At 44.6% G+C, this 17,074-nt stretch overlaps 1 protein-coding gene across 5 annotated transcripts in view; it reads left to right on the top strand.

Moving 5' to 3' along the window:
- Nucleotides 1-17,074, top strand: part of COL11A1 (collagen type XI alpha 1 chain) — a 382,842-nt gene that overhangs the window by 256,751 nt on the left and 109,017 nt on the right. For all 5 annotated transcript variants that reach the window (XR_008306906.1, XM_053249173.1, XM_053249172.1 and 2 more), the window contains 2 exons: nucleotides 44-97; nucleotides 13,246-13,299. Coding sequence is in view for 4 of the 5 variants with exons in the window: in XM_053249173.1 (XP_053105148.1) it covers nucleotides 44-97; nucleotides 13,246-13,299 (108 nt within the window). In the remaining variant the exon portion in view is untranslated. The remainder of the gene's footprint in view (nucleotides 1-43; nucleotides 98-13,245; nucleotides 13,300-17,074) is intronic.

Raw genomic sequence — 17,074 nt, 5'->3', positions numbered from 1 at the left:
TGGCTCTAGAAGGCCATTCCACTGTTTTTGTTTTCTATTGTAGGGCCCACCTGGCAAGGATGGCTTGCCTGGACATCCAGGACAGCGGGGCGAAACTGTAAGTATATTTTTAATATTGGTCTATTAGGTAATCTTTTCGGTACACAACACTATCTTGCTCAGAAATGCTATTGATTTAGTGACAATAAATGACATTCTACAAAATATCATTGGGACCATTCTGTGGCTGTAAAGTAGTGCTATGGTTACAGATGGACAGAACCATTTTCTGATCCAGATAAGGTTTGTTGGGCCCGGATTGTCTCTGTTCCCCAGTCTGGAATCTGTGCTGGAGGCTTTAATATAACCCAAGAGATCTCTATGCATGCACAGCAAAGTCTACTGCCTATGTTTACCAACCTTTTTCTTCCTGAGGCACAATTCCATTTAAAAAGAGAGAGAGGGAGGGAAGGAAGGCACACTGCTGTCAAACACACCACAGCTCAATTATTTTCTCTTTCCTCCTCTTTGTTATTATGTAATCTTCATTGCCATTCCTTGTGTCCCTCCTGGAGCTCACCCACCCCGTAATACACCAGGAAGAATGTGTCCCTTTGGGTGCATAGAGGAGCAAGTCATCTCCAAAATCAGGGACTTCCCTCTTTTGAAGCTGACTCTGAGCAAGTCAGTGCAGCACACCAACCAATGTCCTGCAGCACACTAGTGTGCCTTGGCACACCAGTTGGGAAAACACTGGCCTATGCAGCCTCCTAAATGGATGGCAGTCCTTGGAAAATTCTTGTTTGCCAAGGGTGGAACCATGGATTCACTGCTAAATGCATTTGTGTAAAATTCAGTGGCCTAGCTAGCCATGGTTATAATTGCCTTTACCATCAAATTGAACATAAGCGTATGGTACGCAATGAAGTCATGCATTATACAATTACCATTCATACATTTCTGTTGAGGACTGACTTACTGACTTTATACAATGAGAATACAAATGTGTTAGCAACACTGAAGAAGGGAGTTCAAAGGTATTGCACACAATTTGAATTGCAGTGCATGAAGGAAATTCCAAGATCACTTGATCAGTTACTTGGGGAAAAGCCCACTCTGACGCTACGAAGAGGAACATGAAAGTTTGGAATTCAGATAGCTCATCTTCCTACTTCCAGAGACGGGCATGCTCTGCTTTTCCTGCCATTAGAGTAGGTAAGCGAGTTCTTTCAGGACCATGGTAAGCAAGGTAAGCGAGTCCTTTCAGGACCATGCTGCCTTGCTCAGCCTATGCTGCTGAAGTGCAGACTGTACTTGAAATTCTTAAGACAGTGCCTTTGAATGTGCCTGTTGCGTTTTTTTGCTGAGACCAGTGCTTACACTGTACACAAATAGGAAGCAATCTTGGTTTTAAAAGACGAAAGCTTTAAAAATGATACTACTGATCACACCTGTCTTCAGATCCTAGTCACCTATGCAAGACACTTCCTGCCACACCTAGAAACCTATTCTCCCTTTTCAATTATGTATAAAATACATTTTAAAAAAACAAACTCCAACTCACTTCTTGTTGAAGCTCCAACTTCTTGTTGAAATTTCTATTCTTTATCATCCTCTACATTTAGGGGCTACTTTACACATTGTGCAAAGACAAACTAGCATTTGTCACCATGTGTACCCTTAACAGGAAGCTGGAGGCAATCACAGCTCCCTGTATGACACAAATTTTGAAAATGCATACTTGTTACACTTTTACACTTGCTTTACATTTTACACTTTAAAATCTTGCTATTGGAAAGCACTTTGCTTGATTCTTTGTAATACACATTATTATTATGGTGATTGTAATCATTATTAAAAGATCTAATTACTGAGAATGAAAAATACTCCTGGAGCAGAATGAAATATATAGCAATAAGGGTGTAATTGTCTAGAACAAGAAACAACAAGTTTATAAAATATTAGGATTACATTTAGACGCCAAGTACATTTCCAATCAAAGGAATTAATTGCATACATTTATATTTTTCTTATAGAAATATTTTTCTCACAAAATTTGTTGTTTTCTAAATCCAGCTTAATTGTCTGAAGTGTCTTTTATAAAATGCAGAAACTACCAATTCTCTAGTAGTTCCAGGATGGGGTGGTATTGGAAGTTGGGATAGCTCTTCCTCCAGTACTGTAAACCCCCTCCCTGCCTATAACTGAGACTAGGGGCCAGCAAGCTGGGAGACCCAGTCCTTTGAAGCCTGGGAAAGTGGAAGATCTGGTGGCCACATCCTGGTACTGTTGTGACAGGAACTAGGCCAGAGGGCCCCTAAACAATTCACATACCCCACTAGAATCTTATAGGATTCAGAAATTGCCTGCATCTAAGGCAATAGGATTCAGAAATTGCACAATCCTGCATCTAAGTTCTGTACTTCAGCAGCCAACATCATGAAAAGGTTTTAGGAGGGAAAAACCTGATAGACATGCCAGTAGTTGACCTGAACTCCTCCAGAGCCATTTCAGATGACAGCAATGAACTCCTATGGATCCTTATGACATATCAAAGCAATTCATAGGAAAGGGTTCTAGGCTTCTTCAGTGGCTCTTCATGCTTTGATCACCAATTCCTTCTCTGGAGGCTGCTATCTGGATCAGTAATCTGGCAGCAGCAGAAATGAAGGGTGTGGAAAATCACATTTTAAGCATATTTTCCAGCCAACTCATCCATGGACACAGTAAAGTTCTTGGCTGGAATCATGGCTACAGCATGGTAGCTCACAGGAACTTCTGGCTAAGAAATTGGGTGGTGGACCCATGCTCACATTCCTGCCTGGAGAATGTCTTCTCTGGAGTATCCAAACACTTTATCTATTTATTTTTCTACCTATCTATCAAATTTGTAAAGTTTAAGTTGTGCCGTCGAGTCAGTGTCAACTCCTGGTGACCACAGAGCCATGTGGTTTTCTTTGGTAGAATATAGGAGGGGTTTACCATTGCCTTCTCCCGCGCAGTGTGAGATGATGCCTTTCAGCATCTTCCTATATTGCTGCTGCCTGATATATGTACCAGCGGGGATTCAAACCAGCAACATTTTGTTCCCTAGGCAAAGTACTTCCCCACTGTGCCATTAGGTGGCTCATATCAAATTTGTATACCACCCCAAGCTTTGATCTCTGAGCAGTTTATGACAACATAAAACAAGTTAAAACACAAGAAATACAAACCTTAAAATAACTGAAAAACCACAGCCAAATTAAAAAGCTGGAGTGAAGAGAGAAGTCTTTAGGTACTTCTAAAACATTGCCAGAGATGGGGAGGCTCTTATTTCACCAGGGAGTGCATTCCAGTGTCTCAGGGCAGCAACAAAGAAGGCCTGTCCCTGTGGCCACCAGACGAGCTGGAGGTGACTACAGATGAGCCTCTAAGTATTATTTCAACAGGCGGTGGGGCTCATGGTGAAGACGACATCCTCTTAAATACCCTTGACCTAAGCTGTTCAGTGCTTTATAGGTTATAACCAGCACTTTGTATATTGCCCGAAAACCTATCAGCCAGTGTAACTCTTTTCGTATAGGAGTAATGTGGTCTCTTTGAGATGACCCAGAGACCAACCTTGCTGCTTCATTCTGTACCAATTGCAGTTTCCAGATTATGTACAATGGCAGCCCCACATAGGGCGCATTGCAGTAGTCAGGTTTGGAGGTTACCAGCATATGTACCACTATTTATCTCAAGAAACGGATGCAGTTGGCATATCAGCTGAAGCTAATAGAAAGCACCTCTGGCCACTGTGCCAACCTGAGATACCATGGTAGGGGTGTGCACGGAACCGCGGAGCTGCGGTCCGGCACTGGGGTGGGGGGTTCCATTAAGGGCAGGGGGGCTTTACTTACCCCTCCCGCGCTTTCCACACTCTGCCGCTGTATTTACTGTAAAAATTGCTCCTCCGATGGCTCCTCCTCCAATGGCTGCTCCGTTTTTAAAAAATGGCTGCCCCCTTGAAGCCCCGGCCCCTGCTGCTGCTGCCCTCTTGAAGCCCCCTCCCGCCTCCTTAAATCTCGCCCGGGCCCCGAGATGACTCTTCAGAAGCGGGCGGCGGGGAGATGTCCTCCCGCCCCCTTCCCTGCCGGGCTCAGGCTGCAAAAGACTGCGCACGTGCAGAAGCCTTCCTAAAGACTTTTGCAGCCTGAGCCCGGCAGGGAAGGGAGCGGGAGGACATCTCCCCGCCACCCGTTTCCCTGCCGGTCTGCAAAAGTAAAAGTACTTTGGCAGACCGGCAGGGAAACGGGCGGCGGGGAGATGTCCTCCCGCTCCCTTCCCTGCCGGGCTCAGGCTGCAAAAGTCTTTAGGAAGGCTTCTGCGCGTGCGCGCGCAGAAGCCTTCCTAAAGTCTTTTGCAGCCTGAGCCCGGCAGGGAGGGGGGCGGGAGGACATCTCTCCGCCACCCGCTTCTGAAGAGTCATCTCGGGGCCCGGGCGAGATTTAAGGAGGCGGGAGGGGGCTTCAAGAGGGCAGCAGCAGCAGGGGCCGGGGCTTCAAGGGGGCAGACATTTTTTTTAAACGGAGCAGCCATCGGAGGAGGAGCCATCGGAGGAGCAATTTTTACAGTAAATACAGCGGCAGAGTGTGGAAAGCGTGGGAGGGGTAAGTAAAGGCCCCCCCCACCCTTAATGGAACCCCTCAAACTACCCTTCCGAACCAAAACCACCCCGTGACCGGACCGGTCTGGAGGCCTTTAGAATGGCCTCCAAACCGGTCTGTGCACATTCCTATACCATGGAGAGTTGTGTATCCAGAAGCACTCCCAGATTGTGTACCTGTTCCTTCTGGGGAAGTGTATCCCCATCCGGAACTGACAGATCAAAATCATCTCTGGAGTTCTGACCCCACACAATAAGTACTTCCATCTTATTTGGATTGGGTCTGTTTATTATCTCTTACTGCCTCCAGGCAGGCATTTAGGGAAGTTATGCCTTCTCCTGATTATGTTGACACGGAGAAATAGATTTGGGTGTCATCAACATACTGATAACACCCTGCACCAAATTTCCAGATGATCTTTCCCAGCAGTTTAATGTGGATGTTAAAATGTATTGGAGAAAGTATGGAGCCCTGGGGGACTCCATACAAAAGCTCACATTTTGTAGAGCAATACTTTCCAAGTGACACCATCTGGAATCTTCCCAAGAGGTAGGAGCGGAACAATTGCAAAGCAGTGTGTATCACCCCCAACACTCTCAGACATTCACACTCCCTCTGTCAATTCCTCATTGGAGATCATCCATCAGGCTGACCAAGGCAGTCTCCACCCATAGCCCACCCAAAAGCCAGTTTGAAATGGGTCTATATAATCAGTTTCCTCCAAAACTGGAGGAGTCTGTTTTCTTCCAAGTTTGGAGCTGGTAGGCTACCACCCTCTCAGTTATCTTGCCCAGCCATGGAAGGTTGGAGACAGGCCTGTAGTTGCTCAACTCTAAGGGATACAAGCTAGGTTTCTTCAGAAGAGGTCTAGTAATTGTCTCCTTAAGACAGAGAGGCATCCTGCCCTCCCTTAGAGAAGCATTTATTATATCTACCAAGCCTTTTACAACAACCCCCCTGCCAGTTAGTATAACCCATGTTGGACAAGGGTCAGGAGAACAGGTGGTAAGCCGCACTGCTCCTAGCAACTTGTCCACATCCTCAGGGATGTGGAACCTATTCAGCCTAAGCACATAAGAGAAGTTGCTGGACACTTCTGATTCAGATACTACAATAATTGTGGGATCTGAATCTAAGTCAGCTCAAACATGAGAGATTTTGTTCACAAAGAACTCATTTAAAATATCACAGTGGATAATTAATTGATGGTTCCAAATTCTGATTTAAGGGAGGATGGCCATGTACTACAATCCTCACATCCCTGAACAACTCCACTGCATGTGAGCTTGCAGACACAATGCAGTCAGAAAAGAATCGCTTCTTGCTGCACATATTGTCAGAGCATAGGTCTTTAAATATGCTCTATGTTGTAATCTGTCGGTTTCGAGTTGAGTCATTCTCCACTTGCATTCCAGTCATCTACCTTGCAGCTTAAACTCCCAAAGATCTTCCGTATACCAAGGGGCCAGATTTGAAGCAGGTTGGAGAGGATGCTTAGGAACATGATCATGTCTACTGCCCTGGTGAGTTGGCTATTCCAACTCTCCACGAGGGCATCAAGAGGATCACTGGCAGAGCCAACACTTAATTCTAAGTCCCCCAGCACCACAAGTCTGGGGGACTCCAACACCAGCCTCACAACCTAGTCTGTGAGCTCAGTTAGGGACTCTTTTGGGCAGTGGGGTATTTGGTACTCCAACAGAAGACCCAGCCTATCCCTGGGCCCCAAACCTAAGTATACACATTCAATATGGTCAGATATTTGGACAGGGACCCTGGTAATGGGGATGTTATTCTTATAGACCACAGCTACTCCACGTCCCTGATCATTTCCCCTCACCTGCTTCTCTACAGAGTACCCTGAACAGAGAAACTGGGACCAGACTGGGCCACCAGCCTCCCCCAGCCAAGTCTCTGTTATACACACTAGGGATGTGCCCAAAACATTTCGGAGGCCATTGTAAAGGCCTCCGAAACGTTTTGGTGCTGGGGCGGGATTTGGTGCTTCGGCACCGGCGGGGGTAGCACTTTAAGGGTGGGGGAGAGTGTACTCACTCCCCCCCGCCGTGTTTCCCCCACTGACGCTCTTCAAAGTACAAGCCCCTCGGGGCGGCAGCATTCCTCCCTGCTGCCCCGTTCCCCCCGTCGGCTGAAAGTGGCCGAAAGTTGCGAGCGCGCGTGCGGCCATCGTGCATGCATGCGCCCGCAGAGCGTCGGCAGGGGAAACGCGGCGGGGGGGTGAGTACACTCTCCCCTGCCCTTAAAGTGCTACCCCCGCCGGTGCCGAAGAGTCTTCGGGCACATCCCTAATACACACCAGGTCAGCCCCTTAATCTATAATCAAATCATGGATGATTTCTGGTTTATTTTGGACTGACCTGTTGTTACAGAGGAGCAAGGTTGGGCTCGATGGGCAGTGCTCCCATTGGGCAGTGCTCCCTGAGGTCAAAGAGCTTGCAGGAATGCCTGAAGGGGAAACAGCTATTAAATTTCTAATTTCCCTTTCCCTGTAATAGCCTGCTGACCTGCCAAAATTACTTCTTCTATACCCCACCACCACCGGAATAGCTGCCCCACAGTCAGTGGACACACCCCTGTCTCCCCATCCCCAGACAAACCCAGGCACGTTATAGACTAATGTGTACCAAGACTCAATGACAAAAGCTAGCTAGACAGAAATATGAACTCCTACAATAACCATAAGGAAATATACCCTGCCCCAGCCCTCAGCCCCACACTGAAGGCCCATCACCAAAGGCCAGCTCCCTTTGGAGGCTGGTTTTGGTGGCTACCTGCGGGCCGGCTGCCTACCACCAGCCATGCCTCCAGCACAGCCACCTTCCTTATAAGTCCCCCAAACCCCAGAATCTCTCCTCTCACAAGAGACTCTGAGGCAGGGCTGGTGTGATTAGTGCCCACAGGTGTTGGTGATCAGGCACTCAGGAAGGGAAGGCCACACGTCAAGGCAGCAGAGTTGAACCAATCTTCATGGCTGTCCTGGCTGAGCAAGGTGTTTAGGGATGCTGTCATAAATCTCCCAGCTGTCCAGACAAGGAAGGTGAGCTGGCAAAGTCATGGCCTTTTACCTCACCCCCTCTGGTCTTCTCAGTTTTGTGAGTCCTTTGATGCCATTCTGATCAAAACCAAGGATAAAAAGAAAGTATTACCCATTGTGGGGAAAAGTATTTAATTTCCAAACATTCAGAAGCTATAAACCAAATAGCAAGCTCCAAAACCTGCCAGCAAATCCAGCTCCTCAGCTGGATTCTGACAACATAGGTTCCTTCCACCCTGCTCTGGTCTGCTCTGAACCATCACAGTATTCACACCAAGGCTGTAGCTCAGCTAGGGCAGGGCAGGAGAAGCATCAAGCTGGCCAAAGTCTCTCCATTAGTCAACAAGTACAGAGAGCAAGGCCAAGACAAGGTCAAGCAGACAAGGTCAAGCAGGCAGTAGTCAGCTAGTACAGCAGTTAAGGCAGAAACAAGGTCAAGCAGGCCAAGGTCAAACTAGTTACCAACAGATACAGAGGGCTAGGCAGAAGTATGGACAAACAAGCAGAGGTAAAACTATTTTAAGCTGGAAATACAATCACAAGTCTACAGAAGCTCTGTATGAGCTGTTGCTCCAACAAAGGCCAGAGGCTGACTGAAGGCTTTATACAATAGCTCCTGGTTTAGATGGAGGGAACTCCTTCCCCAGGGACAGGTCTGGTAGGGCTTCAAGGTTGGTCTCTGGGTCATCTCAGAGAGACCACATTATTCCTTCACTGATGGAGCTACACTGGCTGCCAATAGGCTTCCGGACAAAATACAAAGTGCTAATTATAACTTATAAAGCCCTAAACGGTTTAGGCCCTGGATATTTAAGAGAGCGTCTTCTTCACTACGAGCCCCACCACCCATTGAGGTCATCTGAGGAGGTCCGTCTCCAGTTACTGCCAACTTGTTTGGTCGCTGCCTTGAGATTGTGAAAGATTAATTGCGAGATTGTGGATATAATTCTCCCCATCTCTGGCAATTTTTTAAAAACACCTGAAAACCCATCTTTTTGCCCAAGCTTTCTCAAATTTTTAAAATTGTTTGTTTTAATTTTATGGTTGATTTTAAACTGTTGATTTGTTTTAACTTTTATATGTGTTTTAATTGTTTGGGTGATATATAAGTTTGGGTGATATATAAGTTTGCTGGATGGATGGATGGATGAATGAATGAATGAATGAATGAATGAATAAATAAATAAATAAATAAATAAAGGGATCTCAATTGGTTGTCTCTGATCATGCCAAGATCTAAAGGTCTTCAGTTTCACTGGCTGATGAGTCAGGGGGCAGTGCAGTGTCCTCAGGCCTTGGCCCAGATGGCTGGGGTTCAGATTCCTGTGCTCCAACTTCCTCCTCTTCTGAGGAGTCCTCTGTAGCAGGTTCCCGGCTGTGAGTCTTTGGGTTCCTGTGCTCTGTCTTCCTCCTCTTTTGAGGATGAGTGAATGGTCACGGCTTCGAGTATGATAACCCCCATCAAGAGTCTTCATTTTACCTGACTGTAGAGGAGATTAACCTCAGCATGGGATTCTGGAAACAGTTTCAAAAAGACTGTGCCATAGAACCAGAGACTGTGCTCAGGAATAGGTCTGTCCTGATGATCCCCAAGCTCTGCCGTCTCCTATCAGCTATCAATCTGCTGGATATCAAGGCCATAGAACCCGTTTACCTGACCCAAACATGCTTGGGGACCTACTCATTTTTTTATAGAATGCAAAAAAAATAAAATGGAGATGTTCAGGCTTGAAATTGTAGGATGCAGAAGCAGCATTCCAGGATGAAGACACTACAGTCGATACATACAGGTGAAACTCGGAAAATTAGAATATCGTGCAAAAGTCCATTAATTTCAGTAATGCAAATTAGAAGGTGAAACTGATATATGAGACAGACACATTACATGCAAAGCGAGATAAGTCAAGCCTTAATTTGTTATAATTGTGATGATCATGGCGTACAGCTCATGAAAACCCCAAATCCACAATCTCAGAAAATTAGAATATTACATGGAACCAATAAGACAAGGATTGAAGAATAAAACAATATCGGACCTCTGAAAAGTATACAGTGTACTGTGCTTGATTGGCCAGCAAACTCGCCTGACCTGACCCCATAGAGAATCTATGGGGCATTGCCAAGAGAAGAATGAGAGACATGAGACCAAACAATGCAGAATTGCTGAAGGCCGCTAATGAAGCATCCTGGTCTTCCATAATACCTCATCAGTGCCACAGGCTGATAGCATCCATGCCACGCCGCATTGAGGCAGTAATTGCTGCAAAAGGGGCCCAAACCAAGTACTGAATACATATGCATGCTTATACTTTTCAGAGGTCCGATATTGTTCTATTCTTCAATCCCTGCCTTCTTGGTTCCATGTAATATTCTAATTTTCTGGGATTGTGGATTTGGGGTTTTCATGAGCTGTACGCCATGATCATCACAATTATAACAAATTAAGGCTTGACTTATCTCGCTTTGCATGTAATGCGTCTGTCTCATATATCAGTTTCACCTTTTAATTTGCATTACTGAAATTAATGGACTTTTGCACGATATTCTAATTTTCCGAGTTTCACCTGTATGGCACTGTGGTGCAAGGACTTTGTAGCATTCATAGACTTGTTGCAGGTCACCCTACATTTTCCCATAAGCTCAGCACACAGGTCAGAGTTTTTTGTGTATGAGGGTAACAATTTCTAATACTGAGAACTCCCACTTGGCTTTTAATCATTTGGAGGGTTTGCAGAAAGGTGTTGGTGGCACTGGTAGCAACTTTTTGCCTTCAGGAGAAATCCTATATGTATTCCTCTACTTCGATAACATTCTGATATGGCTGTCTAACCCCCAGCAGGAGACACAGGCCATCGACTACATCTTTTCTGTCTCCAGGCTCATGTCTTTGCAATCAACTGAGCCTTATTTCAGCATGTACCTAAACACCTATCCCAACAAGATACAATACTTCTCAGAAGATATAGTGTTTTATCTCTGAGAAACTGATATATTGATCTCATGACTCTTACCCAACTACTAGACATGCTAGTCTTCTGTCAGGTCATGATTCCATTGGACGATTTCTATGCCAGGCCCTTCCAGAAGCCGTTGCTGTTCCAGGAAAAGACAGCACAGGCAGACATATTTTCCAGTGGAGAATTTGTGGTGGCCATATCAGAAATGTCAGACAATTGGCTCAGCATTCCAGGAGCCACCTGATATGAACATAGCAGATACCAGCCTCTCAGGCTCACCTCCAGAATTAGGTGGCACAAGGGATCTAGTCCCCCCTGGAATTCAGGAGCAACATAAACTAACAGGAACTCTGGGCAATTTATCTGGCACTTTGAGTCTTCCAAGGAGAGATACAGAGCAAAGGTGTCCTAATATACACAACTACTGGGCAGCATCACAGTATTTGTGCAAACTGAAGATGTTCTGCTCATGCAAGGAGGGAAGGATGATTTTTTTGTTATCTCTCTTTCCTTCTGTAGCTTCCTGTGTTCTCCAAAATATGTTCCCGAGGATTGGGATACCCTTTAAGGCATATTTGGAGGGGGCACAGTGGACTGCAGAGGCAAGTGGGATCAACAAAAATCACCCTTTCCCCTTGCATAAGCAGAACATCTTCCATTCATACAACTACTAGTCCAGATGCTGCACACAGTTTTGCACAAGGGACACATAAACAGCAAAGGGACACAAGATTGTGGTCCCTCCTCTGGAAGTCATGCAGAATGATGACCTGGAACAGAGAACTGTTATCCTCACCACTCAGAAGAGGTTGTCCTATCCTCCTTTTGTCCCTATCTGTCACATCCAAAAGCAAAAGAGCATCACACCCCAGATGTCTGGATTCTTGGTGGTTCTGCAGTAAGAGCTTGAATAGCCTACCAGTCAGAGTACTGTTGTGTTATATCCTGAAGAATAAGGGATGCCCTCCTGTATTCCTGGGAGAAAATGGAATTTTTAATTTACTATAAATTCCTATTCTGGACGCAACCAGGAGGGCATTCTCCCAGCTGGGTGTGCTGGAATCAGTTTGTCCTTCTAAATTATAGGCACCACATGAGGTAAGTAGGTTTCCTGCAAGGTAGAGACAAGGTAGGTTTTCTGCTAGGTACTTAAAAGATCCAGGCCCCGTAGATACTTTATACTGAGGTTCCAAACTCAACAGTTGCAAAAGATTACAATTGCCTCAGTCTATGCTCCAAGTGATAACAAGACCCAATTCTATGAGCAGTTTTTCCAGTCATTACTGGCTATAGCTGAAGGAGAGGTATTTGTGATGGGAGACTGGAATTCAATTATTTCCTCAGCCCTTGATAAATCCGGACACCACAAGAAGAATTCTGGCAAACTGGCAAGAAATGAATCTGAATCTCGAATCGATTTTAATAGAATCAGGCGCAATTCAATTTGTACCCGAATCTAGTCAATGGACCACAGGGGTGATTTGTTTTGTCTCCAAATCACCCGAATCAGCTAGATTTGGGTACAAATCAGTTTGTACCTGAATCAGTTTGCACATCCCTACTTATGGAAGTGCAGTAACAATAATGGCTCGAGGGAGTGAGTGACAGTGCACAATAACATGTGAATAAGGCTAGAGACAAGTGAGCAGCAGAGGTGACTGCCCACCTGACAATCAAGAAGGAGGTGATTGATGAGATTCAGGGCCGTAAACCATTCATTGGGGAGAGGGGGCTGAGCCCTATGGGAGACCCCTTGATGATGCTCCTGATGCAGGTATCCCCACCTTCATTTTATATTGTGTCATGCCTCAGACGTCACCACACTGGCATTTTCCTGATTTGTTGTGTTACTTTCTACAATTTTGGGTTGCACTTTGCAAGGCCCCTTTTGAGGAGTCTTTATTGTTCCTGCCTCTGCTTGGGTGGGATAGGTATTCTAAAGAAGAATAAATGCCTTTCTGTATTCCAGGAGAATCCTGAAATTTCTCAGAGAAAATTTCTCATAAATCTAGGAAGTATGAAAACATTATTCAAAGTTGTTAGTCCACTTTTTTAAAGCTGTGTGTGTGTGTGTGTGTGTGTGTGTGTGTGTGTGTGTGTGTGTGTGTAAATTTTGATGCTTCATTCCTTCATGCACTCACTCTACTCTTTTTGTTACATTCTCAGTATTCTTTCCACCCCTTTGGATAATCATTTGTCTGTTTTATCTGGGCTGATTTTAAGTGTATCTCTGTATAGCTTTACTTGCTTCTCTCCTTTTAACACATCAGTTGGTATGCCTGCAACGTGTGTTATTTGGGCTGAATCTGAGCAATAGCATTTATGCAATCACAACCATCATATCAGCTTCTCAAAGTGTGATCTATGAAACGAACTGTCACTGTGAACCCCTACCACTGGAGCAGCTGAGATCAGAATGATTGGAAATAATAGATCTTTGAAAGAGTCTTCAATATTTTACATTTAAGTGTGCATTGTAATAATAAAAATGGCAGCCTCATTTTTGGAAAAGACAAATCCCCTGAAACTGCACTTCCTGGTTGTCGTCTCTTCAATACTAATGTGAAAGTCACTGTAATATGTAAACTGTGTGTCAATAACCATTGTACACTTCATTCCTTAGGGCTTCCAAGGCAAAACTGGCCCACCAGGACCCGGTGGTGTTGTTGGACCTCAGGTACATTCTTTCTGTGCAATTCTGCTTTTACAAAATAAGGACTGAACATTTAGTCTGGCTGTATCTATTATTTATTTATTATTTTATTTAAAATATTTATACCCCGCCCCTCCAGTAAACTGCTGCTCAGGGCGGCTCGGAACAATAAAATAGATACAATATGCAATAAAATTAATCAAATTAACTAAATTAAGTAAACAAGTTAAGTCAGGTTAAAAATCACAATCAGTATTAAATTTCAAATTAAAAGTTATTTTAAAAGCTAAAAATTGAGAATTATTTTTAAAAAACTACATACCAAAGGACCTACCAGATATAACCAAAGATGGAGCATTAAAAAGCCTCTTTAACAAGATGTGTTTTTAGTTGTTGTTTTTAAAAAAATACTGAGGGAGGGAGCATGGTGAAGCTCTTCAGCGAGGGTGTTCCAAAGTTGAGGGGCCACAACCAAAAAGGCCTTTTCTCTAGTCCCTGCCAACCGGATCTCTGTTAGTGGTAAGGCCATGAACAGGGCCTAAGATGATGAGCAGAGGGCCCTGGAAGGTACCTATGGGTGAATGCTGTCTGACCAGTACCCCAGCCCCAAGCCATGTAGAGCTTTAAAGGTCAAGACCAGCACCTTGAATCTAACCTGGAAGTGGACCAGTAACCAATGAAGCTGCTGCAGGATGGGTGTGATACTCATGAAGCGACTTGCACCCACGAGCATCCTAGCAGCAGCATTCTGGACCAGCTGAAGCTTCCAAACAGTCTTCAAGGGCAGCCCCACATAGAGTGCATTGCAGTAGTCTAATCTGGATGTTACCAATGCATGAGTGACTGAGGTCAGGTCCAGTTTCTCCAGGTAGGGTCGCAGCTGGTGTACCAGCCATAGTTGGTAAAAGGCGCTTCTGCACACCACTGCCACCTATGCCTCCAAGGGACACCATTGGGTCTAGAAGCACCCCCAAGCTGTGGACTTTGTCTTTCAGAGGGAGTGTGACCCTGTCCAAGACCAGATTGACCTCATTATTCAGATGATCAGTTCTACCAACCCAGAGTACTTCCGTTTTATCTGGATTAAGTTTCAGTTTGTTTGCCCCCATCCAGTCTATCACATAGGAAAGAAACCTTCCATGCAGTGGATGACCTGGGGCCAAAGTTGCTATCAATTTCCCCTTAAAATGAAAATTTGAGGCAACTGTAGGGGTTCCAGCTTGGGTTAAAATATCCCATAAATTCTGAGGGAAGCAAAAGAGTTTCAGAAAGACAGAAGTTTCTGCACATTCCTGCAACTCAAATCTGTTTGTGTGCAAACCAAACAGACTTGCTATGTGCACAAATTTTGCATCTGTTCTTCAGTATTCCTTTGTGTCTAAAGCATACAGTGGTGACATCCTGACTAATGAAGCACACTTGTTAGTAGGGCTTGTGGGGACACAGTAGCAACCCACACGCAGCTTCCGCAGTCTTCTTGCGCTCGCTAATACTTCTGTGTGCTGCTCATGTTCCAGAAGTTCTCTGGAAGAGCAGAAACATGGCACTGAGAGTCAGCAACCTCTTTCAGTTCTTACAGAGCACTTTTTGAGCACAGGCAACACTAGGACGTATCGGTGCTCTTGAGCAAAAACAAAGAGCAAAGGGGACTGGGGCTGTTGTGTGAGGGCTGCCGTTGCATCCCCACAGACTGTGCACACACTTCATTAGCCAGTATTCCTTTGGACACAAAGCTGTTAAGAAATGAAAGCCAGGTCCCCTGAAATGGACAAGGCTTGTATGCTGTATGTAAGCTTATTTACTTGATTCCACTGACTCTTGGAATCTGTGAAATTAGTCAATCAATGGAAGCCCCACTAATGTGAGTGGAAGTGTGTTCAAAGTATCCTAGGAGAACCTTCACAAGCAGTGTACATGATAAATTACTGTAGGAAGAGAATATTTGTAGCGCTTCTCTAAGAAGCCAATCTACATTCCCCATCTCTTCATACTGAATATAAGGGTCAGCATCCTGACTAATGAAGCATGAGTGATACCTGAGTAGCACTGGTGCTGCTGCTGAGTTCCAGGCTAATGCAGCATGGGCAGTCATGAAGAAGCAATTTCTATTACCTCCTCTTCTGCCTGAAAGTTCTCTGTTCCACCGGAAAATATGTCCCTGAGGGCTATATAACCCTCAGGGACATATTTGTGGGTGTCAGGGTTTCTAGAGGAAAGGGGAGTTGTTGAAATCCCCACCACCACACAATAATGGGTTCCCCTAATGCTGGTTCTGCATTAGCTGAACCCATCAGCAACACTGGCACTTCTAATGTAACACTTGTGCCTCATTAGTCACAATGTTGGTGAGGGTATTTTTGAAGACTCACAAAGGATGGCAAGACCAAGAAATATTACTTTATTGAGTGTTTTAACAATCCTTTAGAATGTTGGGCCTTTATAATGTTCTTTCTGCTAAAATTTAACCACAGGAAGCATCCCAATCAGTTTTTGTTTCTTCCATCACTGCAGTAAAGCAGCAGGCATCTTACTGCATGTAAATTTTTGTCTGAATTATATTTTATTACCCTCTTTTCTTTTATTGACTAAGCTTTGTTTAATTTCCAATATCTGACCATGCTGTGTTTCTGTGGGTAAAGATAAATGAATCCTAGCTCCTTAGTCCTGAAATACCCAGGACAAATATTCCCTACATTTGTTTTCCAAGTGAGATTTTTCTTTTTCTTTTCTGTTTGTGCTTTTTAAGTACGGTGTCTGCTGTCACCAGGGAGGAATCTATGAATTCCATTACGCACATCCAAGCTTACAAAGAACTTGGGTATACAGTTGTACCATGAGCATTATTATAATTCTGTTTTGACACTTCTCATATAGTTGTTCACTATTTGGTCTTTTAAGAGAGGGGGAGAAAAATGCATCAATTAAAATCAGTGGCAAAATGCTATGTTAGTTTTTCATTGCATTTTCTTTATAATATTTACCTACAAATAAAAAGTCTGTTTAGTATATATTGGAGCCAATGGTGTTTGACTTTTCTTCAGTTCCAAGTGCGTATCTGAGAGCAGTGAGCCAAATTTGACTTGAGTCATCAGGATCACTTCAACTAAACAAGGCCAGTTAACCAGGCTCTGGAGTGACTATTAACAGAGCCTTCTTTGTCTAATCAGAGAGTCTGCATAGTTATTCTAAGACAATAATCATATTCACTTGTGATGTTCAACACCTATACACCTTGAATCCACTAGGTCAGACCTGTGTACTCAAAGTGGGTGTGGAACAGAAGACTGTGCATCTACTTTGGCAGTATTCCCCACTAAGTCTGTGCTCAGTGCACAGTGGAGAGAGCAGATTTTGGGGTTCCTGCTTTCTCCTCAGATTGTCCTCTGTAACTGGTAGAAGTATATCGAGGGTCATGCATCCTTCATGAACATACTTCTGTGTGCTACAGAGTGCCTCTGGGGGGAGGAGCAGTGAGTGACATTTGACCTTCTCATTGCTCCTTCCCCTAAAAGCATTCTGTGACACACAGAAGGGCTGTGTGATCCTCAGTGACATATTTCTACCAGTTACAGGATCTAAGGGGAAGGGGAAGTGTGCCGTCGAGTCAATGTCAACTCCTGGCGACCATAGAACCCTGTGGTTATCTTTGGTAGAATACAGGAGGAGTTTACCATTGCCATCTCCCGTACAGTATGAGATGATGCCTTTCAGCATCTTCCTATATCACTGTTGCCCAATATAGCTACCAACAGGAATTTGAACCGGCAACCTCATGCTTGCTAGGCAAGTCATTTCCTGT

This window comes from Hemicordylus capensis, chromosome 4 (assembly GCF_027244095.1).
Source record: "Hemicordylus capensis ecotype Gifberg chromosome 4, rHemCap1.1.pri, whole genome shotgun sequence".
Lineage (NCBI taxonomy): Eukaryota > Metazoa > Chordata > Lepidosauria > Squamata > Cordylidae > Hemicordylus > Hemicordylus capensis.
This window is presented reverse-complemented; position numbering and strand designations above follow the sequence as displayed.